Raw genomic sequence first — 25,541 nt, 5'->3', positions numbered from 1 at the left:
CTCGTGATGAGGCCGCTGCAGGGCGATTAATCTTGTGAGCCCTGTGCGTCAGCCCCCCACTCCTCAGCCTTCCATGGTCAACCCCGCCCGCGCTGCCCCAGGAGTTAATCTCCGCTCGGGGACTTCTCAGCCGCTGTCACGGCAGCATTAATTCTGAGGCAGGAGGAGGCAGGAAGGAGGCAAGAGTTGAGGGGGTGGGTAGCCTCCTTGGGAAGGCTTCCTGGTCAGCAGCTATTGAGGAGGGGTCCCAAAGGATGGGGCCTGGGTCCCCTTCAAGGCCAAACCCTAGAAGAAGGGGGTGTGTCCATATTATCCCCCTTAGACCTTCAGAGCCTTTGCACCCCCGGACTCTAGCCCTTGGCCGCCAGCTGAGCCTCAAATGCAGTTTACAGTTTTGACAGCAGATGTCTCTGCTATTATGATTTATCAAAATGCTTAAAGTAAATAATGCACATGTATTTATAGGAAAGGAGGGGGCAGTAGAAGGTGGGAGGGACTGAATGGGGTCCGGGACTTTGGGGTGCAGGACTCAGAGCACCCTTGTCTCTGTCCTCAGCCCTCCTCTCAGACCCAAGGCTTGACCCAAGCCTGGCCCTGGGGAAAGTGAGCTGGGGTGACATCCAGCCTGCCCAGCCGCCTGCCCAAGCTTGGCAGAAGGTCAGGGAGTGGGTGGACCTGTCTTACTGGGCCCCCGCCAGGCCTGGGAGGCGGCCACCTGGGGGAAGCAGCTAAGCCAGCCTCACACCTTGGCTGCGTTTCCATGGCTTCACTGCGTCCTGGCTCCCAAAGGCTCTGTCGCCTTATCAACAGCAGGCACTGCCCTTGCCCTCACCCTCAAAGCCACTCCCTCTGGACCCCAGCAGCTGCCTGTGGAGAATCCCACTTCAGCAGAGCTAAAATTCAGCCACAGGCAATAGGCAGGATTCAGAGCTGAGTGAGGGACTGGGAGCATGGTGGGGAGACACCAGGGAGGTGGGGGGCAGGGGTCTCTGTTGAGTCAGGCTGCACCCACTTTGGGCCCTCCCCAACCCTGTCATTCCAGCAGAGGGGGCAGTTATCATGGGTTACCCTTTCATCCCCCTCCCACCTCACAGCCCTCTGCTTTCAAACCTTTCTGGGCTTAAGAACATTTGGTTGACTAACTTTATTGGGTGTCCCAATTTGAAAAGCAATATAAGTTTACTGGGAAAAGTAAAAAACGAAGTCAGAAAGTGCAGAAAAGTTTAAGGAAGTCATGCTTACCCCCAAACCACCTCTGGGCAGGACTACAGGCAGCATGTGGGGTGCGGGTTCCTTCCAGTCAAAGCCTGAAGCATAACCAGGTGTTTAAAGACCAGCTTCTGAAACCAGAGGAACCTGGCTCTATGGACTTGTGTATATCTCTCTACCTCTCTATGGCCCTCAACCTCCACTGATCAATGGCTTCCTCGTGGTTGTGAGGTAAGCTAGTATATGCAATGGACTGGCCCAATGCCTGGCATGTGGGCTGCAAGCTCTATGCCTTGTGAGGCAGGGGGATATCGTTAGCACCTCTAACCAAGCGTAGGGATGCAGAGTATGGACCTTCCAGGGGCCTCGAGAAAGGAGCTGTTTCTCGTAAGTTTCCCCTCACCAGTGGACGGCACTCCAACTGGGGCTGGAAATGCAGGAGGAAAATATGCCCAGAAAGAGGAGGTGTTTATTCAGCCCACAGAGGTTTTCTGGTGCCAGTACCACCCTCACTGAGCTGCAGACCACACCCCTGAAGCCAGGTGATGTCACCCAGTGCAGTGATGGGGGTGGCACAAGGATACCAGACCTGGCCTGCAGGGGTGAAGAAGGCTCCTGAGGAGATACTACTTGAAGGGGGAGGAAGGCATCAGTTAGGAGGGAGAAAGCAACAGGACACAGGCCGAATTGGATTTTGGTTACCTGGCCACCGGAGTCCGCAGACCAAGCCCTCTGCCCCCCAACCGAGGGCTTTGCACCCAGGCCTGGAATCCCCAGGGCCAGCTCGGCTCTCTTCCCCTGGGCCCACCCCATCTTCACGCCCTGCTGCCTGGAATCTGAGGCAGCCCTTGTTCTCTGGCAGGAGGGGAATTTAATGCCGCTGAGGGATGGCAGGTCGACAGGCGAAGAGAGATGAAAGTGTCCGCTCTGGCAGCCGGGTCGGTGGCCTCAGGGGACCCTCCCGCAGCCCCCCCCCCATCTTCCCAGCCATTCTCCACTGTGTGGCAGGAAGAGCCTTCAAGGGGCCCTCAGGGGGATGTGGACCTCTGGGACAGGACTCCCTGCAGGGCTGTGTGACCTTGGGGGGCAGCTGGGCCTCTCTGTGCCGATTACCTGCCTGCAGGATGCCTGGGCCAAGGTCTGCATTATTAACACGCTGGTGCCTGGCTGCCTGTCCCTCCCCCACCTTGTTTGTCCTCCCCCATGTTGGCTGTCGTCAGCAGTGCCTATCGGCACAGGGCCTCCAGTGGGCAGTGGGGGGCCAGGCCGGGCTGCGCAGTGACCTCCATTCATTCATCTCTGGCACCTGGGCGGGAGTGGGAGCTGGTACTGCAATCAGGTCAGGCTGAAGTGGCCTTGACTGCAGCAGAGCCATGTGGCCGTTACCACCTCCTTCTTTGTGACAGCAGAGCTAGGCGTAGCCTAGGAATAGAGGCTGGAGCTCCAAGCCAGAGTCTGCCCCCTGGGCCACCAGCCCCATGTCCCTGCTGGAGATGCTGAATCTTGGCACTGTGAGGTGATCTCGTTGTTCTGTAAAGCACTCTGCCAAGCGCCCCACCCACAACCTCTGTTTATTTTGCCCTTCTTTCTTGGGAACAGAGAGGCAAGGGTGTTTGGCCAAGGTCATCCAGTAAGGGCACAGGCACACACACACACGCATACATGCACACGCGTGCACAGAGTGTGACTTTGACATATGGTGACCAAGAAGAGAGGAGGACCCATTGTGTTCAGACTCGTGGCTCTCCTTTCCCTTACATTGAGACAGCTGGTCCTCCCAAAACAGCTTGGTGCAGGGGTCTGGCTGCCAGGAGCCAAGTTCAAATCAGGACCCTGCTACCATCTTGCTCTGTGACTTAGGCATGTTACATACTCTGGACTTCAGTTTCTCATTTGTAAAATAGGTAATAATCCCTATCCTGCTGGCTTTCTGGAGCCAAAAAGCATACTCACTTGACAAACTGAAACCATCCCAGACTGAAGACAGCCTCCACCTAGCTGTGGGCTAAGGGGAAGTGCCCATACGGATAGTTTAGCTCCCGGCCCACAATCACCCAGTATACCATAGGAGCTGTCCTGCTTCCTTCTTCCTGCACAACATGACCGACCACAGCAAGCTCACAGCAGAGGGTCAAAGGCCCAATCTGGAGTGTTGAATCAGGCTCAGGGCATGAGACAGGGGCCCCAGTCCAAGTGGGGGGGTTAGGGCAGCAAGGGACTAGGTCAGGCCAAGCCCCACTGCAGTGGGGTAAAGGGGACGCCTGGCAGGCGCTGGGCAGGCTGGGGTAGGGGAGGCCTTTGGCGGCCACAGAGAACAAAGAGGCCGGGGTTGCCAGGATATTCTGTGGCGCTGAAGCCCTCAGTGGTGCGGCTGGGAGAGGGGCTGTGGCGGCCGTGGGAATTGTGCCTGCTGACCCCACGCCAGCTCCCCCACCCAGACTGGGCCTCAGGGCCAGGCTGGGGGTAAGAGGGGCTGCCAGGAGCCCCACTCTGTCATCAGAGTTGCATGGCTATCAGGAAATGCCGTAGACAAAGACACACAAGGCACGTAGCGTCCGCGTCACTGAGTGGCTCACAGGTGCACACCGATACACAACATCATGAGCACACACCTGGGGTTATATGGGCAGTGTTACAGGGTCACAGGGGGTCCAAGCCAGCACCACATAATCACAGAGAATCCCTGATGTCAGTCCCAGGGCCACACCCATGATGCTCTCACAGACACAATGTCACAAACAACATAGAATCATCCAGTGTCTGTCACAGGGTCATGCATGCCACAGAATATCAGTTTTGCATATCCAATGTCTCACACACAGAATCACCCAAAGTCACACATTCAGTTGCACAACGTGGATCACACTGGCTCTGTTACAGAATCGTATAATGTCACAGGATTACACATGCAATGTCACAGAATATCCCAGTGTAGCTGCTGACATCATATACTAACCCATGGCCACATGAGGTCATAGTCTACCACACAGTCACAGACCTATTTTCATGTCACACTCGGTGTCATACATAGCCACATTGCTGCACAAGGTCTTATGGTTGTCAGGGCCTTAAAGCATATCTCTCTCTCTCTCTCTCTCTCTCTCTCTCTCACACACACACAGCTGCATGGAGGCTGGGTTTGTTTCCACCCCGTGTGTACCCCAGCCTCTCAAACTACTCCCTGCCACCCAGGTGTGGATATGGGGTGATTAAGGTGAAGGCTCCCGGGTCACCAGAAGGTCAGGCTTCCATCTGTAACAGAGTGGAGCTGAGGGCACCCCCTGGGGAGGGGAATTGGGCATCCAACTCCATGGGGGAGCCCGCTTCTAAGTATGTCTCTGTCAGACGGGAGAGCAGCAGGGGTGAGCCTACAAAAGAGACACAGAGATACAAGATACAGGGAGATAGAGAGAGATGTGGAGACACGAGAGACATGGAGACATGAGAGACATGGAGACTCAGAGACAGAAGAGACCAACAGATACCATCAAGACAGAGATTCAGAGACAGTGAGCCAGAGAAACGGGGGCCTGTGGCGCCCCAGTCCAAGTGGAGGGATAAGGGCAGCAGGGGACTAGGTCAGGCCAGCTAAGCCACTCTGAGAGGTAGGAGGTGGGGTGGCTAAGGTTTTAGGGAAGATGTACACCCTGGGCAAAAGGTGGGGGACATTTTGGTGAGATTTAGGTGAATAGTTTTAAAATAGCAACACCAGCTACCATTGACAGAGCACTTAAGATGAGCCAGGCCCCTCCCTAGAGTGATCTCATTTCATCCTCAGGCAATTTTATGGGAGACTATTATCGTCCCCATTTCCCAGATGAGGTAACTGAGGATGTGTCATGTGTTCAGCCTCCAGCTTTCCCCACCCCTACCTGGGCCTCCACCAGACAGAGGAACTGGCCGACCATTTCCACAAATTAGAGTATAAGAGGCTGAAGTTGGAAGAGGTGAGGGGCTTTAAGCTTAGGGCTTCTGTGTTGGGAGGGGAGCCCAGGAGCCATGGCTGGGCTGTAAGTTGGCACACTACAAGGTACAGACTGGCTGAGTCACAGCACCCCCCTGCCCTTGGGGCTGGCACGGGAGTTGTCCACCCCACACCTGTAGGCATGCCAACGAGGGCTGGCCGAGGCCATCTGTGGCCTATGTGCTGCCAGCAGCCAGGTGGGGGCAGGCAGGGGCCTCCTGCCTGGGTGCCCCCTGCTAGCTAGGCTTCCCACCCCCACACCCCCAAAGAGGACCCTCTCCCCTGAAATTCTAAGGTGCGGCAGTTTGCCTTGTGCAGGGGGTGAGGGTGCCCCCTGCCCTCCCGCTGGCTGCAACACCTCCCCCTACTCCCAGCTGGACACCCCCCTTCGGCAGAGCCCAGAGCCCAGAGCCGCCTGGCGAGATCACAGGCAGCCACATGAAAGGGAATTTTTCCCAGGCAGAGATGGAGTTGAAAGCTGCCTCCCACCGCCCCCGCCTGCCCCCACTGTGCCAGGCCAGGCTGCTGAGCTCTTGGTGCTGGAAAGGAGCTTGTGACACACAGGAAGGGGTTGAGGGTCAGAGCTCCCTCCCAACATGGCTGCTTTTTCTCCTCCTAGAAACAATGGCAGAAGTGGCCCATCTCCCCCACCTCACTGCCCATTCAGCTTTAGAAGTTGCCCCTTCTCCCATCCCAAAAGCCCTTACCCACCTGTAGCCAGGCCCAACATCGTCAGGAAGTCCTTCCTCAAGTCTAGCCTCTGTCTTAGCCAGGCTTAAAGCAGCTGGGTGGGAATACTGCCTTCCTGTTAAGTGGATGACAGGCATCACCCTGCAGGCCAGCCTGTGATGTGTGGGGCGGAGGGGGTATGCAGCTGCCACCGCTTCCTGTTCAGGCTGCCCTGGCCTAGACCATGTGGCTCTGTGGTGGTTTCCCTAGACATCTGGCTTCTGAGGTCCCAAGACAACCTTGCGCCCACAAACGTTCAGGAGTTGGAATAGTCAAACAAGAGACAAAGCTAGGGACACTCCTAGGTCCCAATCCAGCAGCCTTTAGGCCTGAAGAGGGATGTGTGGAGGGTCTCTGTGTGTGCTGGGCATAGATAGCCAGGTCCCCAAGAACTGGGGCTAAAACTGCTCCCTGGGGACTCACCTCAGTAGTTGGGGGAGCACTAGATCCCTGCAAATAAGAAATAAGAACCTGAACAGGCAGCTCAGGCCCCACCCCCAGAAGTGCTGACTGCTTTGCACCGATCAGGCCCTGTGGACTTTAGGTAAACAGAGAAGGTGGCTCCAGGTGAGTGAAGGTCTCTGGAAGTCCAAGTTCCATGGTAGGAGGTATAATCAGACACGTGAGGTACCAGCCACTTCCAGATGAATAGCATTCCCATCCTGTCAGCTAGGCTGGCTGCTCCTGCTTGCCCTCCTTGTGGATCCAGAGGGCCTCATTTCCCAAGAGATCCCTACTCTAAATGTCCCTGGGTGATCCTTCTTCCTTCCCAAGGTGGATCCAGACAACCCTTGCCAAGCAACGGCCCCCAAAACCGGATAGCAAGAAGCCAGCGGTGCTTCGTGACACAAACATGCATTCGTTTTATTCACAAAACAGCCTGGTTTCCTAAAACAATACAAACAGCATGTTCATCAGCAGGAAGCGGGCCATAGGCAAGGGGGCCCCCTGGGTACCCACCCCCACTGGTAGGGGACCACGCAAAGAAGCCCTTTCTTCTGTCGCCATCAGCCAGGCCAGAAAAGGACTTATTTTCTTTAAGAGAAGTAGCCAGCATCAGAACTATTGAAAGATGGGCTCCCCAGATCTCAATGGATAAAACGAACAGAATTTTCATTTTTGCAAAATCTTCACTGTTGGGGTGGGGGATCTCATTGTGGGGACCTTCCCCCAAGGTGGGTACAGCAGGCCTGGCCTGGGCCTGGGGGTGAGGAGGTGGCTCCCTCCCCCTCTGTGAGCTCATCACGGAAGCTCGGCCCATGTGGATGGATACAGAGGGGCTTCAACACAGCGCCATCAACATTCTCTTTATAAACATGAGTGGGTTCTCCAGGCAAACTATGCACTATTTCATGGTCAGAAAGAATCAAAGGAAGTTTAAATGAGGGTGGAGTTAAACTGTGCTAAATTACAGTAGTGCTTATTAGTAACTAGATTTCAAAAGGTTACAGAAAATTTACATTCTCTACACAAAACTGCATCTCCTGCACAGACAACATTGACATCGACACAGGAAGGAAACTGATTGTCCATTCTTTGCCCAGGAAGTCTCGGTACTTTATCGATTCGTCTTTACCTCTTTTTTTGTTGTTGTTCTTCCGAAAAAGCAGTTAAATTTTTTTTTCTTTTCTTTTTATACTAGGGACGTGGAGATGTTAAAACGACAACAAAAAATATATATATAAAAACAGGAATGAAATCTGTGAGAGAATATTTTTGGTTCTAAAGACGGGTGCGTCCGTTTGTCTTCGCCCGAATCCCTTTGCTGGAGACCACACGAGCAGTGACATTGCACGGAGAGGGCAGCTTTGGGTTCCCGCCGCCGTCACTGAAACCACCGGAAGGCAGCTCCCGTCGGAAGCATCACCTTCTGGCGGGGGCGGGAGACAAAAACAAGGAGAGAGTTCAGTCAGGGTCCAGCTGGGCCTGGTGCAAAGACGTTTCCCCGTGGACGGCCTCATGGCGGAGGGATGGGCATGGAGTAAAGGCAGCCACCCCGTGGAGTTCCTGCCATCCTGGCCAGGCCAGAGCCTGGACCCAGTGGGATGCTGAAGGGCCTGGAGCACCATGAGCCTTCCGGAGCCACTGTGCCCAGGAGCCCTCCTTCCAGACAGGAGCACCCCTTTCCCTGGTCCAAAGGTCACAAACACCAGGTGGCTGTGGTGCAGCTGGGAGCTGTGTACACGTTTCTGGCGAATGAGCGTGTAAGCGTGTGCACCGGACACATATATGGATATGCACTTCAAGCTCTGCCAGGGAACAGTGTGTTTGGAGCTGTGGTGGAGAGGAAGGATACCTGCCGTGTTTATTAGGAGGCTGCATCTACAGTAAGCCTATGTGCACTGGGCAGGGGTGTGTGTGTGTGTGTGTGTGTGTGTGTGTGTGCATGTGTGTGTCTACACTAGACAAAAGTGAGTGCCTGTGTGCATATAGGTGTGTTCTCTGGGCAGGAGAGCAGATATATGAGGTTTGGGACTCGGGGAGTAGGTAGCCACAGTTGGGGTTGCCATTATTGTTTTCTAAACATTCTGGACATTTGCGTCAAGCCCACTCATAGAGGGGTGGGGATGGAGCAGGTACAGCGGACTGAAAAGATGCTTTTGTACCCAGGTCTGGCACCATAGCTGAGGGTGGAGAGAAGGCAGTATGGGAATTATTTGGCCTTCTTTAAGCCAATCCCATAGTGGACACGCCTTGCTCATACCCCAGGATCACCTGCTAATCCCAGGCCCATAGGATCCCTAGCCATTAGCTATACAACCAGACTGATCTTGGGGCCCCCAGGCACCCCAAATTTGTCAATTAGGTGCCTAGACCCAGGGTTTTTCCAGGCCTCAGAGCAGGATGGTCAGCACTGGGGCGACTCTATCCTTGGGTGGCCTTGGGGGAAGGATGGGCCCTAAAGGGGCTAGTGAAAGGGTTACTCCTCAAAGCCACTGAGTCCACAAGACAGAACCTTATCAAATGGGACAGGGGAGAGTCCCAGAATCTTAGGTCACAAATGGGAGGCTTTAGGACACATCTGAAAGTCAGAAACTTAGGACACATTATGGGAATCTCAATACTTGACCTAGAACTCCAGGGGGGGATTCAGAATTCCAGGGCCTTGCTGGAAATGCGAGGCCTCTGCCTGGAGTTTTATGCTTGCCTCGCAAACTACAACCTAATGGGATCTCGGGATGTGGCTCTGACCTGTGAGGCAGTGAGTGTCTTGGAGTCTGGCCTAGCACCCCAAAGCCCAGGGATTGGCTGGGTGTCCCCCAGACCCTCGGCCAGGCAGGAAAGGTGGGGTTGGGAGTTAGGAGTGGATTTGGACTGCCAGACAGACGCAAGAGCCCACACACCTCCCTCTAAGGCGCCGTTACCTCCAGAGCAGCGGAAGGCTTCTTTTTGAGTTCCTCACATTTTCTGAATTTGCAAATCTGATGGCCAGTCTTTCGGTTCCTACAACTGCTGCACTGCTCGCAGTTGATGCGCCTCCGACAGGGCGCACACATGCCGCAGCGTTTCCGCTTCTTCTTACCAGAGCTGATGGCGGAGGCCAGCTCGCCCTGCATGGGGTACTCGGCCAGCCCCGCCATGTGCAGCGCGCTCTCAGCCAGGAACACGCCCGCCGGGGTCATGATAAAGAGGCCTGGGTTGATGGGGAAGGCGCCCAGGTAGGGGAAGTCGGACTGGCCGTTGAGCGCTTCAGCGCCCGCCACGGCCTCCATGTCAGGCAGGCCCGCGCCCGCCTCGCTCATCAGCGGTAGGTGCTCCTGCACCACGCGCTTCAGCATCTCCGTGGACTGCGCAAACTGCTGCAGCGTCAGCTGTCCCTCTGCTGCCAGCTCCGTGGCCCGCTCGGCCTTGCTCAGCAGGCTGGCCACAGCACCACTTTTGTGCTTTGAGGTAGGGTTGCTTTTGTCCACAGCCATGGCCGCTGCCAGGTCGTGCCCATTGACCAGTAGGGAGGCAGCGGCTGCAGCCTTTTCAGCAGATTCCCCGCCCATCATGCTGCCACCGCCACTGCCCCCGCTGCCCCCAAAGGAAGAGTAGTGGGAGAGAGGGCGGGAGCGGCGCAGGCTCTTGTTGAGGGGTTCGCTGATGATGCCACTCTTGTTCCGACGCTCGGGGGGTGGTGCATCATCCGCCACCGTGGAGGCTGGCGTGGCAGCGACCGCCGCTGCGCTCTTGTCAGCCACGCCCACCTTCGGGCCGCTGCCACTGCTTCCATTGGTGCTGCTGCTGCTGCTGCTGCTGCTGCTACTACTGCTGCCGGTGTCCTGGGAGCCACTGCCGAGGCTCGACATGGTGGGGCCGAGGCCCAGACCCCGCTGCTGGGGGAGCCTGCCAACCGGAGGGGGTGGGGAGTGGGGGGCCCTCAGGCAAGCCCGGGCCCTGCTGCCCACGAGAGAGAGATGCCTGGGGGGCCTTGAAGCTCAGAGCAGGCACATGGTCAGGTGTCCCCGTGGAAGTGTCTTCACTCTGTCAGGACAAGATACAGGGTCAGGGCAGCTGTAAACACCTCCACCTCCACCACCACCACCACCACCAGGAACCATATTGCCACTGTAACAACCACCAGCCTGACTAGGCATTTAATAAATCCCCCCACCCCATGAGGAATTTTTTTATTTGTACTATCTCAGTTAAGACTCACAAGAACCCTTACGACGTACTAGCTAGTAACACCCCATTTTATAGAGGAAGACAAGGGTTAGGAGAAGAATCTACTAGCCATGGGTACACCAAATGACTCGGCCCAGTCTCTATAGCCAGACCTGCCCTGCGAGGGTCTGGCAGACCTGATGGAGGTAGGCAGTCCTTCCCGGGTTGAGGGTAGGAGAGAGCTGGACATGTTTATTAACCTCAGGGGGTTAGAGAGTCACCTTCTGCTTCCTAATCTTCCTCTCCTGACCCAACTACAGAGAAGAGGGGTTGGAGCAGCCTGTGAAGGGTTTGAAGGTGTAGACCAAAATGTGGGAAGCTGTCCCTGGATCCTCACTGGATATTCCTGTAAGATCAATTATTTCAAGGCTCTGGCAAGTCCTGCAGGTAAAGGAAATGGTTTGTCTTTGTTTAACAGAGGTTGCCAAATAAAGGTCAGAACCCCTATTTAAAGGAGCATGTATCCTCTTGCTAGAGGGCAGGCAGGACACTGTGCTAGAGAACAAGCCTTCTGCAAGAGCGGGGGACACTCTTGTGCACATACAGGCATACACAGACTTCCTTCTCATTCTCAAACCTCAGACCCCACTCTTGTCTCTACTCAGGCCTCACTGCTGTGCTCCGGTCTGACTCCCAGATGGGTGGAGGTCCCAGTGAGAGCCTAGAGCTGGGCTGTGGGCAGGAGGGACCTCTGGCTGGTGCAAGTTGGAACTGAGAGTAGGTGTGACCCTTCCCAAGACAGAGCCTATTCTGCTCAGGCCCCAAGACAGGGCACGTGAGCAGCCAGGCTCCTTGGCCAGGAGCTCTGGGAGGAACTGTTCCAGATGGAGCGGACTGAGTGGCAGTTTCCTCACAAGCCCTGGCTCTCTAGCGTCCCTTCCCTGTCTGCCTGCTTCAGCCTAGCAACCCCCGGGAGAGAGGTGGGAGGACTGGGCCCAGCCTGAGCAGCTGGCGGCTCAAGGGGGAGGCACACATCTGGCTGGGCCTGCCCCGCCCTGGGCTTGGGGGCAGCACACACTGCATCTTTGTCCCCAGGCAACCCCACCATCCCCCAGTCACAGGACTCAGCCTGTCCTGGGAAGTCATCTAGTCCAAACCTCTGGACTTACAGAGGGGGAAATCAAGGCCCTGCGCAGACAGGGCACCTGCCCCAGGACTGCTAAGGAGTGGCAACAAGGAGGAGTGAGTGTAGAAAAGGGAAACACAGTCTCCAGGGTGAGGGAAGTGGCAGGCAGCAGAAAGCCAGACCCTGCCTGCCCCACCCAAGTGGGCACCAGCCCACCTAGGCTCCTTCCTAGTGAAGGCAGATGAAAGGTGAGGAAGAACTGGACAAGCTGGCAGATTCCATCAGGACAAACCCAGGAGGGCCTGTCCAGGCTGGGTGGTGGGTGTCACAGACGTCAGGAATTGTAGTTATAGGAAGGGGGTCATGCATGTGCAAGAATACCTGTGCTCCACCCCACCTCCTAAGGGCCAAGCTTAGGCCAATTCTTCGGTACCTTGCCTCAGAGCATCAGAGACCCCGGTTAGGTGTTCAGGACTAGGGCAGGTGAGATCAGGGCTAGAGACCATCACCCCAAGTCAACTCACTCAGTCCCTGCCTATCCAAGCTCAACTCCCCAGCCTTGGACCACATTCCCAGCAGCCCCCACAAACAGGAGAAGGCAGGAGCCTGCAGGTTGGAAAGCTGGGGAGGGGAGCAGTCTGCGCCCTAGCCCCTGTGAGAGTCCCCCGCCTCTGCGGCCTGCTGGCTGGTGGCAGAAATCGATAGCGGCATTAACGTGCTCTTGCTCTACTCTCCCCTCCCTCCTCCCAGCTCCAGGATCTGGCTCTGCGTGCGGGGCTGGCAGGTCAATTAGAAGTCAGCTCCCTCCGACACAGCCGGCCTGCATTGAGGGCTGGCGCTCTGGCTGAGCCTCCCTGCTTTTGTCTCCATCCTGAGTCTCTCATGGTGGGGACCAAACCCGTGTTCTGTTCACCTCTGGCCCTCTCTTTGAATCTCTCTGATCTTCCATTTGTTTGTCTTTCCTCAGGGACTACCCTCTCCCAGCCCCCCAAGTTCTGGGACACGCTGAGCTTGGGACCAGAGGACGTGATGTATCGTAGAACAGGTGCTGCAGGCAAAACGCTGTGGTTTGTCAGCCACAGAAACCGAAGGTGGGGGTACACAAGGCAGACTGGCACACAGGGTAACCGTCTTCAAATTCCAGAGTGGGCAGATACCAACATCTAGTCCCCAAGGCCTGGTACCTAAGCTTGTTCCAAATCTGCCCTTATACCTCGCTCATCTCTTTCAGACCACGGAAAAAGCGGTTGCCCTGGTCCCAGTGGACCCTCGACCACAGGACCCGTTTGCCCTACTCATGGAACAGGCAGACACAAGAGAAGACCATCTCCCAGTCCCCAGCCTTCTACTGCAGGGCATGCAGCAACCCCTTTGCAGGCCAGGAAGGGCCTGGCAGTGCCAAGGCAGCAGGGGAGGAGCTGGGGCTGCGTTGAAGCGGAGCGGGAATGAGCGGGAGGGAAAGCTGGCGGGCAGGCGGGCGGCGGCGGGCGCATCCATCATCGGCCCTGCCAGGAACGCATCCAGCCCCCAAAAAGAAATACTGCGCCTGAGGAGGGACAACAAAGGGCTCCGTTTCATCAGCAATGCGGAGCCAGCGCCCCGCCGCCCCGCCAGGCGCGGTCAGCCCACAAAGGACCCCTTTGTCCATGCAGGAGCCGGGCCGGCCGGGAGCTGGGACCAGGGGCTGACGGGCGGGGACAGAGCCCAGGGGGCGGGGGGTGAGGGGGGACCAGTCATGGAGAGCTGGGGGGCAAAGGGGGACATGGAGGCAGAAGAACAGAGACAGGTGGTGGGGATAGAGATCATGAGACAGAAGCCTCAAGGGGTGGGTCAGAGAAAGGGGAACTTGGAGAGGACAGGGCAAAGGGTCAAGGCCAGAGGACACAGGGTCATGGGGAGCAGAGACTGGGCGTATGGGCTCAGAGAGACCCAGGGCACCAACCCAGCTCAGAAACTTGATGGTCTGAGACACATGGAAATAGAATTCCGAGGAGAATCCCAGACTCAGGGACCTAGGGACCAAGAGAGAGCGGTTGGACATGGCCACAGGAGAGGGAAGCAGAGGTAGAGGTTGGGATGAGACCCACTTCTCTAGGGCCCCAGCCTACTCTGGCCTGAGGCCTGGGCAGAGGAAATAGAGAAGGGCTGGGGGCGGGGGTGTCAATGGTTCTTGGCCTCAGGGCTTGGCCATGGAACCCAACCTCCTGTGGGTTCAAGCTCTTTGGCTGTGCTGGGAAGAGAGGGAGAGTCAAAGCTGGGGCGTCCCCCTACTTCTACCCCCCACACCCTGGCCATCCCCAAAAGGCTTAGACCTTGCCCCTCTCTAATCATCTCCCACCACCAAGTGATACTCACGCTCCTTTACCTGACTGACTAACCCTAGCAGCTAGTATTTATTGACCATCTACTGTGTCCCTCGTCTTGTGCTCTACATGTCTTCTCTCCCTCCCTGATTCCTCCCCAGAACCTGGGAGATAAAAATATTAATCAATTTCGAGATGAGGAAATGGACGCTTAGGGAGGTTCAAGCTGTCAGGCCAAGGTCAAATAGCAGGTGCTGTTTGGGGTAGAACTTGAACCCAAAGCTCAACTGTTAGTCACTACCCTACTCTATGACCGCCTTTGCTCACCTGGTCAACTGACAGTAGTCCAAGGCAAGGTGACTCTGCTACCCCGAGTTGTTACCATGCCTGTCACCTTTACGTGGTTAGGGGGAGAGCTGTCAGACCCCACGGGTGTACCCCCACCTAGGGGGCTTGGAGATACCCAGGCAGGAACCTGGTATGCTGACCAGTGACATCATAATGCCAGCTGGCAATGAGGTCACCAGAGGTGGTGGCCATGCCCTCACTCCACTCAGCCCCAGAGGAGCCATGAGTCACCCCCAGCAGAGCTCTGTCCGGAGCCCTTCAGGCCAGAAGATGTGGTGCGGGGGGCACTCTGGGGTGGGATGGTGCTGTCTGCACGCAGACATGCACACAGGTGGCCCACAGTGAGATGTTCTAGATGTTCACTTACACATAGCCCCATAGCCTACCCAATAGCAGCCTCATGCCTTGTGCTACTGGGAGACAGTGCATGACACAGACCCCCTGAAGGAGTGCACAGCTGGGCTACCCAATGTGAAATGACAACAGGAGGAGAACCAAGTGGGGAATGTGACGGGGGGTGGTCTTCTTAGAGGAAGGGACCACTAGCCTGTGAGTTAAGAATAAGGATGTCAGAGGGATAGTGGATGGGGGAAAGGGGGGTTCACACAGTGTGAGGGATATAAATGATAAACGTCTAAGTATTACTTTGTCTTGTGTACCTGAAACTAATTAAAAAAACAACAAAAGAATAAGGAGAGGTCACCAAAGCGGACAAAAGACTGAAAGGGTGCCTAAGAAATGGGGAAGTGGGTGCGCGGTATGGCTGTCAGGTTGGCAGGGTCCCCACAGGGCAGGGCCTTGAGACTAAGGGCAGAATTTTTTTAAAAACAGCTTTACTGAGGTATCCTTTACATACTGTAAAATTCAGCTGTTTATAAGTGTACAATTCAGCAATGTTCAGTAAATCTACAGAGTTGTACAACCCTCACCACTACCAAAGGCAGAGTATAAGCCCGAGGCCAGCCGTCCCCTACTCCTTGGCTGGCTGAAACAGCCTCTGGGTTACCCCTCCTGCTGAGGAAGGCCTTCAGGACCCTGAGCTGCCATAGCCTGGGCAGGCCAGCTTTGCCGACATATACACCCTGGCTCATCGCACCCTTCCCCACACTTCCATGCTCACTCCTGCTCCACCCCCTCACACTCCTCCACCCACCTTGGTGGGCTGGTCTCCTTGGCCTCCAAGGGAGGGGAGATGGACAGACTGATGCCAGGTGGGGAGTGCAGACCACAGGCTACAGTGGTTGAACTCAGCTGAGCAATAGGGTATGTGTGTGTGTGTGTGGGGGGTTTCCATCTCTGATTTCCATGATTCAGCCTGGGGAGTTTTCAGAGGGAATAAAAAGCCCCACTCAGGCCCAAGGAGACACACATGGGACACTGGTCTTGGAGGCTGGGGGAAATGCAGCCTAGCTGGAGAGCACAGGACACATGTTCAGCTACCATGGACATACATGAAAGGACACATTGACCACTGCTAGCACCCAGCAGATGTCCTGGGGTGGGACAGGACCTCAATACCCCTGGGGGTTCCCTAAGACTAATACCCCCAAACTGACTGCCAAATGGGGGGCTTCAGTCAAGTCTCCTGGACTCCACACTCCCAAGCGCTCTTATGCCTCTCCTCCCAGGGCAGGCACAACAGCCGTGCCTGAGGACTGAAGCATGCTGCTGAGAAAACCCCAGGAGTACATGGGGCTGTCCTCCCTTACAGAACTCCCAAAAACAGCTGGAGGAAGGGATCCGCCCATTTCATGGACAGGAGGTTTGCCCTGAGCTGGAGTTCTAGGGAGTAAAACACAGAGTTTGGACATCTCAGATAAACAGAAGTCCTTCCTCCACAGCCAGGTTCTTTCCCTAGTAGAGTCAAAGGATGAGGAGGCTCTGTGTGCTTGGCACATGGCCTCGGAGACAGTTTCCCCATCTGTACATGGGACCAGGAGGGTAGGAGCTACCATGTACGGAGGCCTTCCTGTGTGCCAGACACTGTCAATGCTTTGTCTCACTGCATCTTCATATGCACTTTCTGAGGTACTATTATTTCCCCTTTTAGAGCAGGCAATTTGATAAGCAGTTGTGATGTAGAGAAAATGATGCCCTCCCCATTTAGGACCCCCGGGATCTTAGCTAAGGTTTTGCAAAGTGATGATGTATGTCTGAGCTGACACCAACCTGGGATTAGGGCCCACGCACTTACTTAGGACCTCCCTCCTGGTAGGCTTCATCACGGGGCAAGCCAGGGAAAGCTAGCTCAGAGACACCTAGGCCAAGGAATTGGGGGGTTGGGGAGTCTGTCCTTCTGGGGCCTGTGGGGGGGTGTCAGGACTGGCTAGGACTGGAGTCCTGAGGTTTAGGTTTGGGCCTCCATCCCTCTTTCCCTTCCTGTTGACTTTGACCAAGACTCTCTCCCACACTGAACTTTAGTTTCCCATTGTAAAATGGAGGATGGTTCTTGCTCCTTACCCCATACTGCAGGAGTCATGATCCTAGAGGGGCGATGGGAAAGGAGGTAGAGCTACAGAAAAAAACTCCAGATAGTGGTCCTCTCCCACCCTCCAAATTCCAGGGCCCCAGAGGGCCTGAATCGGCTCATGATGTCATTTGCAGATAGGGAAACGGGGGTTTAGAGAGAAGGCTTTGAGGCAGGTCAACGGGTCGGGACTAAGCCCAAATGATGTGAGGCTTACTGGGGTGAGGAACATCCAGCTCCCTCCTCTCTCTCTCTTCCCAGATGATATGATGATGACAGGCCCTAATAATAAGTGCTTACTCTCGGCCAGGTGCTAAGCATTTCACATGCATTTTCTCACTGAATTCTCTAACTAGTGTTATCCCCATTTGCAGACGAGAGAAATGAGGCGCAAGGAAGTAAAGTCATCTGCCTAAGGTCACAAGGTCAATTAGTGGCAGAGCCAGGACTTGAAACCAGGTCTGTGTGACTCCAGGGGCTGGCTTTCTGACACTGGCCAACGGCTGCGAGGCACATGGAGGGAGGGGTTTTGGCTAGAGGATGACTGTTTAGATCTCAGCCTAGGGGAACACCCTAAGTTCCCATGGGCCCAGGCTCTCAGGCTCTGGTCAAAACACGTTAGGGCACTGTTGCAGAAAAGTCTGCAGCTGTACCCTAAGGCCCAGGAAAAGACAGGGGAAGGGGCTGCGGGTGGGCCGGACGGGCCAGGCTGGGCTAGAGCTCCGGGCATTCCGGCGGCCTCCGCAGGAAGCAGAATGGGACGGAAACCGGCTCCTGCCTCCTCCCCCAGAATCCTGTGGGCAGCCCAGCCAGGCCGCACAGAGGCCCTCTTTGTGCCTGCCCCAACCCGCCACCCGCGGCTGGCCCAGGGTTTTGAGTTTCCTGGGGGGTGGGGGCCCTGCCACTGCTAAACCTCCAGCTACCTCCCCCTCTCAGGGGCGGTCACAGCAGTCCACAGCTGGAGGAGGAAGTGAGAGGATGGCCAGGGCTACCCCAGAGACCCTGGGGGGCCTGGAGTCCGCCCACATATCACCCCCACCAACACTTACACACCCTAACCAGGGCCTGGAGGTGGGCAGAGGGACCTAAAGACACTGCCTGAGAGGCCACCCTCCTGAGCTTGCCCTCTCTGCCAGCGGCCACCAAGTCCCTTGTGACCTACCCGGAAGCCCACCATCCCACTCCATCTCAGTGCTCTTGGGCTCAGGGTGGTGTATATAAAGAGGCAGGAAAGGTGGGGAGGGCAGTCCATCTGTCAACCGTCATTTCCCACTCTCCAGAAGTTCCCTGGACACAGAGTGCATCAAGGGGGACGCCTCAACTCAAGCTTACTTCAGCATTTTAGGGGACAAAAGCCCTTTGGGTGGTGTAACTGTGCTCAAGGAACACTAGGCCCCAGGGAGTGAGCTCAGGCTGGAGTACGTATCGTGAGGAGCAGCACTCCTGGACAAGTATATCTGGTGTGTGTCTGCCTGGGAGGTGTCAGATACCTATGCGTGCTATGTGCATGAATATGTGTCTGGGGGCTGCGGGTATGCCCAGGTGCATGCGTACAGTCTCAGATGTCACCCTGTAGGTTCGAGCACTGATGTATACACGGGCCTTATATACCAGTGGAGGCGGAGGTCTTTGTGTGACCTCCCTGTGCGTACAGTGGAGTGTGTCTATCTATTGTGAGGTACCTGTCTGCCCGAGAGTGAATGTATGTACAAGTATGGTGGTTTACATGGTAGCTGGATGTTTGTGGGTTCTTCTGGCCCGTGAGTGTCAACACATTTCTGCGACGTGTATACCAGTGTGTGTGGTGTGTGTGCACAGGCAAGCACTGTGAATAGTATCAGGGCCTCTGAGGGGTTCTGGGATGTTGAGTCTGGGGCCCAACTGGGATGGTTATGGTGCAGACAGGAACTGATGCCAGGTGCTGGGGCCCCTATGGAAACAGGAAGCTGCCCACAGGTGTGCTGGGGCTGTGGTGGGGCGAGGCTCCACCCAGGTTCAGTTTGTCCCTGAAAAGCAGCCCAGGGTTCCACTAGCCGAGAACCTGTCCCAGCCATGAGGGAGGTACCTGCCTTGTCTGCCATTCAAGACTCAACAGCTCTGGCCAGCGTCTACCTGCTTGCCTGGCCCGAGCCTGAGCCTGAGCATGGAAAAAACTGGAAAACAAAAGCCCCCAGACCGCAGATCCTCCCTGCAGAGGCGTGGGGGAGGCAGGCAAGAGGCAGGAGGCTGAGGAGGGAGGGAGAGAAGGGGGGAGGGAGGTGTCGCTGCAGCCTCGGAACACAAAAATAATGAGGCGAGAGGGGCCATGGGGCCGAGCCGGCTGGTTCCGGAGTTGCTATCTGACCTTGACAGATGCCACAGCTGGGCGCCTGGAGAGGAGCCGCTGCCATAGTGCTGCAGAACCCCCCCACCTACCCCCCGCCACCTCCCCCAGGCCAGGTCGATGGAGGTTCAGGCAGGCCCCAGCCACAGGCAGCTACCCCACCAGGTGGGAGCAGGGAGACCTGAGTGTGTCCCATCAGGGGTGGGGGAGGGGTGTGGGTGTGGGAGGGTACGGAGACAGGAGAGTGGGGACAGGGCCACCGCAGAGTGCTACAGCTACTGCAGGGCACAGAAGGCAGCAATGGGGTCTCCTGAGGGTGCCCTGGCCCTCAGGTGAGGCTCTGTATGAGAAACACACACAGCATGCTATTGTGCTTGGGTACCTGTGAGGCTGAGTGTGTGTGGGGAAGGGAAGCAAAGTGTGAGTGTGGGTGTGACAGAGACAAAGATCACACTTCTGTGTGTGTGTGTGTGTGTGTGTGTCCTTGGGGGTCACACAAGGCTGGAGAGAGAGGCTGATGTCCCTGAAAGGGGTGTGGCCACATCACTTGCGTAGGCCCTGATCACTTCCCTACCCTATTCCAGAACTGTATCTGTCCTAGCAGGTGCAAGCCGTGCTAAGGCCAGGGTTGGGGTTGGTGGGGGGAACAAAGACAGCCACAGCCCCCACCACCACCAAGTTCTGTCACAGCCAGAGGAGGTGCCCCTGAGGCCCTTCTTAGCCTATCCTGTCTCTCTCCCACTGTGGCGGTGGTCCTGGGCATCAGTGATGGGCTCAGGGCTGGGCATCACCACTCTGGGGACACCAGTGAGGGGCTGGGGTGTGAGCTGCAGGGGGGATGCTGGGCTGGAGGTGGATTAGCAATTCTGAGCACTGGCTGCATAATTAAAAAATCATTACGGCAGGCGGGCAGGCAGAGCCGAGTGTGAGCTCACGCTCAGAGCGGGCGGGGACACTGCCATGGCACTCCCCCTCCCACCGCTTCCCCGAGGAAAAATCCCACCTGCTAATATAATTATGGAAAAACACAAGCACAGAAATTCGGTTTCAGCAAACAACGTGCCTGAGTGCCCAGGGCCTGCCTGGCCTTCAACACAGTGAGCAAGCTGGTCACTGGTGCACAAGGCTCTTGGCAATGAAGCAGGCCCTGCTGGTTCATACTCCAGAGCCTGACCTCTACTCCCTCAGCAGCCCCCAAGAGAGAGGAGTGGGGGGCATATAAAACCCAGCTCCTTGAATCCCAAATGTAGGAGAAAGCTAGTCGGTCCTGATAGTTTACAAATGGGGAAACTGAGGCTAAGGATTCTGTATGTCACTGTGTTTTTGGCAAAGCTGAGAGGAAGAGTTGGATCCCCCTACACCAAGGCAACACTTCAGGGGCTCAACACCCACACCACACCCCATCTTTTCCCTTCCCTTGTATTCCCCCCAACTTCCTTCTAATCAGTCATTCTCCCAGCCTCCTCCACTCTCGCTGGGATGAGCATCTCTCTCCCTGAGACTGAATGGGTACTGTCCAAACCATGTACCCAGTATTGCCCGGAGCCTACCCACGCCTACACCCCACGGTGGGGGTGCGGGTAGCCCCCGCCTGCCAGTTCAGGGACAGGGCGTCCTGGGCTTGTCTGGGTTAAGCCAGGCGAGCAGGGCTGGCTCCCGCCCTGAGAAATGTGGCCAGCTCTGGGGCACAGGCCCCAGAATGGCAGGAACAGCCGCCATCACCTCGGGCCTGGAGCGCGCGGAGGGGAGGGGAGGGGAGCCGGCCCTAATTAGTCGGCTTGGGACCCGGGCCGGCGGGCGCCGGGGTGGCAGACGCAGCAGCCGGAGCCGCACAGTCATGTCCGCGACCGGCCGGGAGGCGGCGGGGAGCCGGGAGGCCGTGGCGCCCTGGGACGCGGTAGGACAGGCAGCCTGGGAAGGCCCGGGCCAAGGAGATTCCGCACCGGGCAGGCTTGCCTCCCCTCATTCCTCGGGCCACCAGGAGCAGCAATTAGAGGCTTTCAAAGTTTGTCCTTAATTGGTTTCATTTTTGCCTCATAAATGATTCATGGCCCTGGAGGTCTGGGAGGCGGAGGGAGTGGCAGGGGAAATTTGGGGAGGCTTTTGCTTGGAGCCAGGCCCCCTACCTGTGGTGGGCACAGTCCCAGCCCAATGGATGACAGGGACTGGGGAAGCCTTGGGCAGGTGAAATCCTCCAGCAAAAATAAAGACTCAGGCCCTCTCTCCTTGGGCATTGACTAATTAGAAACTGCAACTTCTCTGCAGACCAGAGCTCTGCCCAGGCCCAGAGCCATTGCGTCTGCTGAGGCTGCTGGGGCCCTGGAAGCGTGAATAATAATGTGATGGTAACAAAATAACAGTGATAATAGTAATAATAATGATGGTGAACAAGTAAGGAGTTCTTACTAAATTCCAGGCATACACTATTTCTTTTAACCACCTCCCCACCAAGCATTACCAGGGAGAAATACCAGGATTCCCATTTTACAGATAAAGAAACTGAGGCTGGAAGAGATGAAGGCCTGCCCTCTAATGAGGGCAGAACTCCTCACTCCACAAGCTCTCAGGAGCACACGGTTCAAGACTGGACACCTGCAACACTGCCTGCCAGGTGCATCAGGAGCTGCAGGCCCCAAAGAAGTCTGGAAAGGTCCTGAGGTCTGCAGGACGACCCCAGATGGCACCAGCAACCCCTCTCCCACCTAGGCTAGGCTAGCTCTGGACCTCCAAAGGCTGTGACCTTGGCTGAGCAACAACCTCACTGGGTCTTAACTGGGCCATCTGTAAAATAGGAAAAGAGAAGCCCTATGACCCCAGTCTAGCATTCACTCTGGGCATGGGGTACAGAGACATGCCATGGACGCCACCCTCAGGGAGCTCCCAGTCTCGTGGGGAGATGGAGACACACACACATACACACACACACACACACACACACACACACGGGTTTAACAGTCTGTGCAGGAACCTGGAGCGCTCAGCCAATGGCCTAACATGCTGGGGTGGGGGGTTGGGGGTGGTACTAGGGAGGGCTGGAGGAGAGGTGGGCAGAGGAAGCTTCTCCCCTTTGATCCGACAGGGCCCACACAGGACGCTCAGGGAGGGGGTGTGGCCCACTAAACCCAAGTCTAGGGGTCAGTCCTTGAAGTAACTACAGACCATATCAGTGATGTGGGATGCAGTGCTCAGCTCAGCCGGCCCATGACGGTCACTTTTATGCTGAACCACTATGAGAGGGAAGGCCTACACAATTCACTGCAGGGCCCACTTGGGGCCTGGAGACATCCTGGAGATGAGGGAATGCACCGAACAAATCCGGGAGCGGATACTGTATGGACTGACTCCCCCTAGAGGCCTCAGGCTCTGGGCGGCTAGCTGTTGGCTCTTGGGTGCCTCACAAATATCACCTCCTCTTGTGTCCTTCAGGTCCTGTCTCAACCAGATCACCAGGTTGCTCTCCCCAAAGCAGCTGGTATTCTCAGGGCCTGGAGCCAGCACAGTCCTGTCAGCTCCCTGCTCTCCCACCCAGCTCGGTGCCAAGGCCAGAAGCTTCAAGCAGTCAGACGTCCCTGTGTGTCATCCCTGTTTCCCAGATGAGGAACATGAGGCTCAAAGAAGCTAAGGGACCTGCCCAAGGCCACACAACCCAGGCCTAAACCTTCTGAAAGCCCATGGTCCTCACCTTGCTGGCCTCCTACATGCACACATGGTACCACAAATGTCTGAGAGTGGGGTGAGGGGAAGGAGACACAATGGTGCTAGGCTGCCAGGGTGGAGCGGTTTGGCCATGTTCTCTGGCCCCCTCCTTGGGGAACCGAGTCAATTTCAAGGCCCCTGTCACCCACACTTGGAAGGTGCTGCCTATGAGAACGTTCATCAGTTGGGAAGAAGCCTAAGCTTTATATACACCTTACTCTATCCTGCTGGAGGATACAGCCAAACGACTTGGGCAAGTCACAGTCTCTGTGAGCCTCAGTCGCTTCATCTGCACAATGGGCCCAATAATGTCCCTTGAGCACTTTGGAAAAGCCTATAGGTATAGGTTTAGAGGTTTTCCTTAAGAAAAGGGATTCGGAAGAACTGGATAAAACATTCAGTGGCCTGTGTTGGCTGGGGGCACTTCAGATACCGGGGTCAGTGTACGGTAGAAGCTTGACAATGGCTTGTTGAACATACAAACAAGTGGCTGAAGTCTCAGCATGCCAAGTTCATCTCAGCAAATCCAGTTGCTAAACCCTTTCCAGGGACCCACTCTGGGTCAGGACACTGGTCTACACTTTGCTCCTCACTGTGCATCTGCTGGCTGTCCCAGGGCTGCCCAGCCAGGTCACTGGGGCCGCTGCTCCCCAGCCAGCCCAGGAAGCTGCACGTCTCTGGTGGGTCAGCACTGACGTCAGTAGGACCAGCTGGGCGTGGAGCCCGCCACCTCCGGAACCGCCAATTAATTAACTTTTTTGAATTAATTTCCCAAGCAAAATTCCGTAATTACATCTGTCTCAGTCAGTCCAAGATGGGCAGGAAAGAGGACCCCACAATGAGATGGAATGTGGGATGAAGGAGTGACCACATCAGCCCCAGGTCAGAGAGGCACTGGGGGTGGGGTTTCACCTCAGCAGGGTCCTTAGGGATGCTGTCTGGGAGAGGAGGGGGCTGAGGAGTCAGAGACCCCTAGCCAGGAGGTGGGGGGCTCAGGGAGACAGACCCAGGTGGGCCCTGTTCCTCCTGCCCCCATCCCCAACCCCATGCCCCCAAACCACAGTGGGTCTTGGCAGGGCCCAGGAGCAGCACAGGCACTCGGCTGCGGCGTTCTAATTTCCCAAAGGGGCTGAGATTAATTAGCTCACACACAGGCGCAGAGAGGGAGAGGAGAGTGGGAGCAGGGAAGGCAGTGTTAGGCAAAGAGCTGCCTGGTGCTCCCCCGTCTGCCCGCCTGCCCAGCAGGCAATCAGGCGGCCTTGACAGCCTGGGTGCTCTGAAGGTCAGTGGCCAAGCTGGCTGAGCCAGCAGACTGGCACTGTTTCCATCCCCAAATCCCTGAGACCAAGACTGGGGGGACCTCAACCAGGACAGGCTGGGAGGAGGGGGCTTACACTGTCACCACCACCGACTGAGTCTGTGCCAGGTGCTCTGTCCACACCATCCCAAAGAGGCAGGCACCATGGTCCACCCATTATACAGAGGACACAGGTTCAGAGCCGAGTGGGGCAGGGAATGGTCAAAGTCACTCCAGTTGTGGATGGTAGAGGTGAGACGACACTCCAGATTGGCCTAACCCTGGAGCCCACCCTGCTCTCCCCTGGACCCCGTAGCAGCATGAGGGCTGCAGGAACCTAGGAGACCTGGGGATACCAGTCAAAGGGCATGTGGGTGTGTCTGTCTGATTTAACACCTGCCTCAGAGAACAAGCAGGGCAGACTCAGTCATTTCACAGATGTGAAAAAAAGGGAAAGTTACTTGCCACATAGCACCGGGCCTCAAACCCAGAGTCTGTTTTTTATTTGAGGCCAACACCAACATAAGCCCAACTCACTGACCTTTAGTGACTGGGGGGACCCCAACCCAGGGTCACACTGTGCCTACTGCTCTCTCTTTGGCTAACAGATCGGGGAGAGGGTGGGTGGATTCCTGTGTACAAAAAGGAAGGTATCTCCAGCTCAAGGACACTCTTTCAACAACTCCCTACAGGACTCCCCAGAAAGAGGAAAGGAGGCCCCAGGAAGGTGGGAGGTTGGGGGGTAGGGGATGGGGGTGGTGTGTGACCCTGACCAGGTGCTTAGGTGACCCTATCGACTGAGTTTCCCCGAACTTGTCTACGAGGAGATCCCTAAAGGGCAGCAATCAGCTCCCCGGAGTATCCCTGGCCCCCTACCCCACTCCCAGTGACCCACTTCCCCTGAAGAAGCCAAGGCCAACAGGACTCACCCTCCCCAGGCCTAAGGAGTCCGCAGCCCAAAGTCCCTTGCGTCCAAACCTGAGGAGTACCCTGAGATAGCAGAGGTCCCCAGGAGAGTCATGGGGCTGGGCGTAGGTGGGGAGGGGGCTGGCCCAACTAGGAACATTACTCTTTGGGTGTGATTATGGGGGATTGGTGGGAGTCCCCAGAGGTACAGTGCAGACCATGAAAGGGTCCACGTGGGGTCTGGAGTCAGGGTTACTCTCTACCTCTGCAGGTTCCAGCCTAGGTGACTTCAGATCTTCCTGCTTGACCTTCTTGAGCCCATTCTCAGGTCTGTGAAATGTATGCACACGACCACCCCGATCAGGGTCCTAGAGAGGACACATGTGAAGTTCTCAGTGCAGGGCCAGCAGTAGGCGTTCAATAAATGATAGCTGTTGTTATTTTTACTGTCACCCACCAATATGAGAGTGTCAAGGACAGCTCAAGTCAGGAGTGGCGGGGAACCTAGGCTGTAACCCGTTCTGCCACTGTGTGCCTTTAAGTCTGAGTCCATCCCTCGTGCTTCAGTCTCCCCAGCCCCAAA

The 25,541-nt window shown here is 56.2% G+C and overlaps 1 protein-coding gene across 7 annotated transcripts in view; it reads right to left on the bottom strand.

Annotated features, from left to right (window-relative positions):
• Nucleotides 1-6,741: 6,741 nt before the first annotated feature.
• Nucleotides 6,742-25,541, bottom strand: part of CXXC5 (CXXC finger protein 5) — a 33,657-nt gene continuing 14,857 nt past the window's right edge. For 4 of the 7 annotated variants that reach the window (XM_081034828.1, XM_081034826.1, XM_081034829.1 and 1 more), the window contains 3 exons: nucleotides 25,222-25,326; nucleotides 9,268-10,369; nucleotides 6,742-7,772 (listed from right to left, as the gene is read on the bottom strand). In XM_081034828.1, coding sequence (XP_080890954.1) covers nucleotides 7,728-7,772; nucleotides 9,268-10,194 — 972 coding nt within the window. In that variant the 5' untranslated portion in view covers nucleotides 10,195-10,369; nucleotides 25,222-25,326 and the 3' untranslated portion in view covers nucleotides 6,742-7,727. The remainder of the gene's footprint in view (nucleotides 7,773-9,267; nucleotides 10,370-25,221; nucleotides 25,327-25,541) is intronic. The other 3 variants (XM_081034825.1, XM_081034827.1, XM_081034831.1) reach the window with 1 other exon arrangement.

This window comes from Rhinolophus hipposideros (assembly GCF_964194185.1).
Source record: "Rhinolophus hipposideros genome assembly, chromosome: 23".
Taxonomy (NCBI): domain Eukaryota; kingdom Metazoa; phylum Chordata; class Mammalia; order Chiroptera; family Rhinolophidae; genus Rhinolophus; species Rhinolophus hipposideros.
Note: the sequence above shows the minus strand (reverse complement) of the source record. Positions and strands in the feature narration are given on the sequence as shown.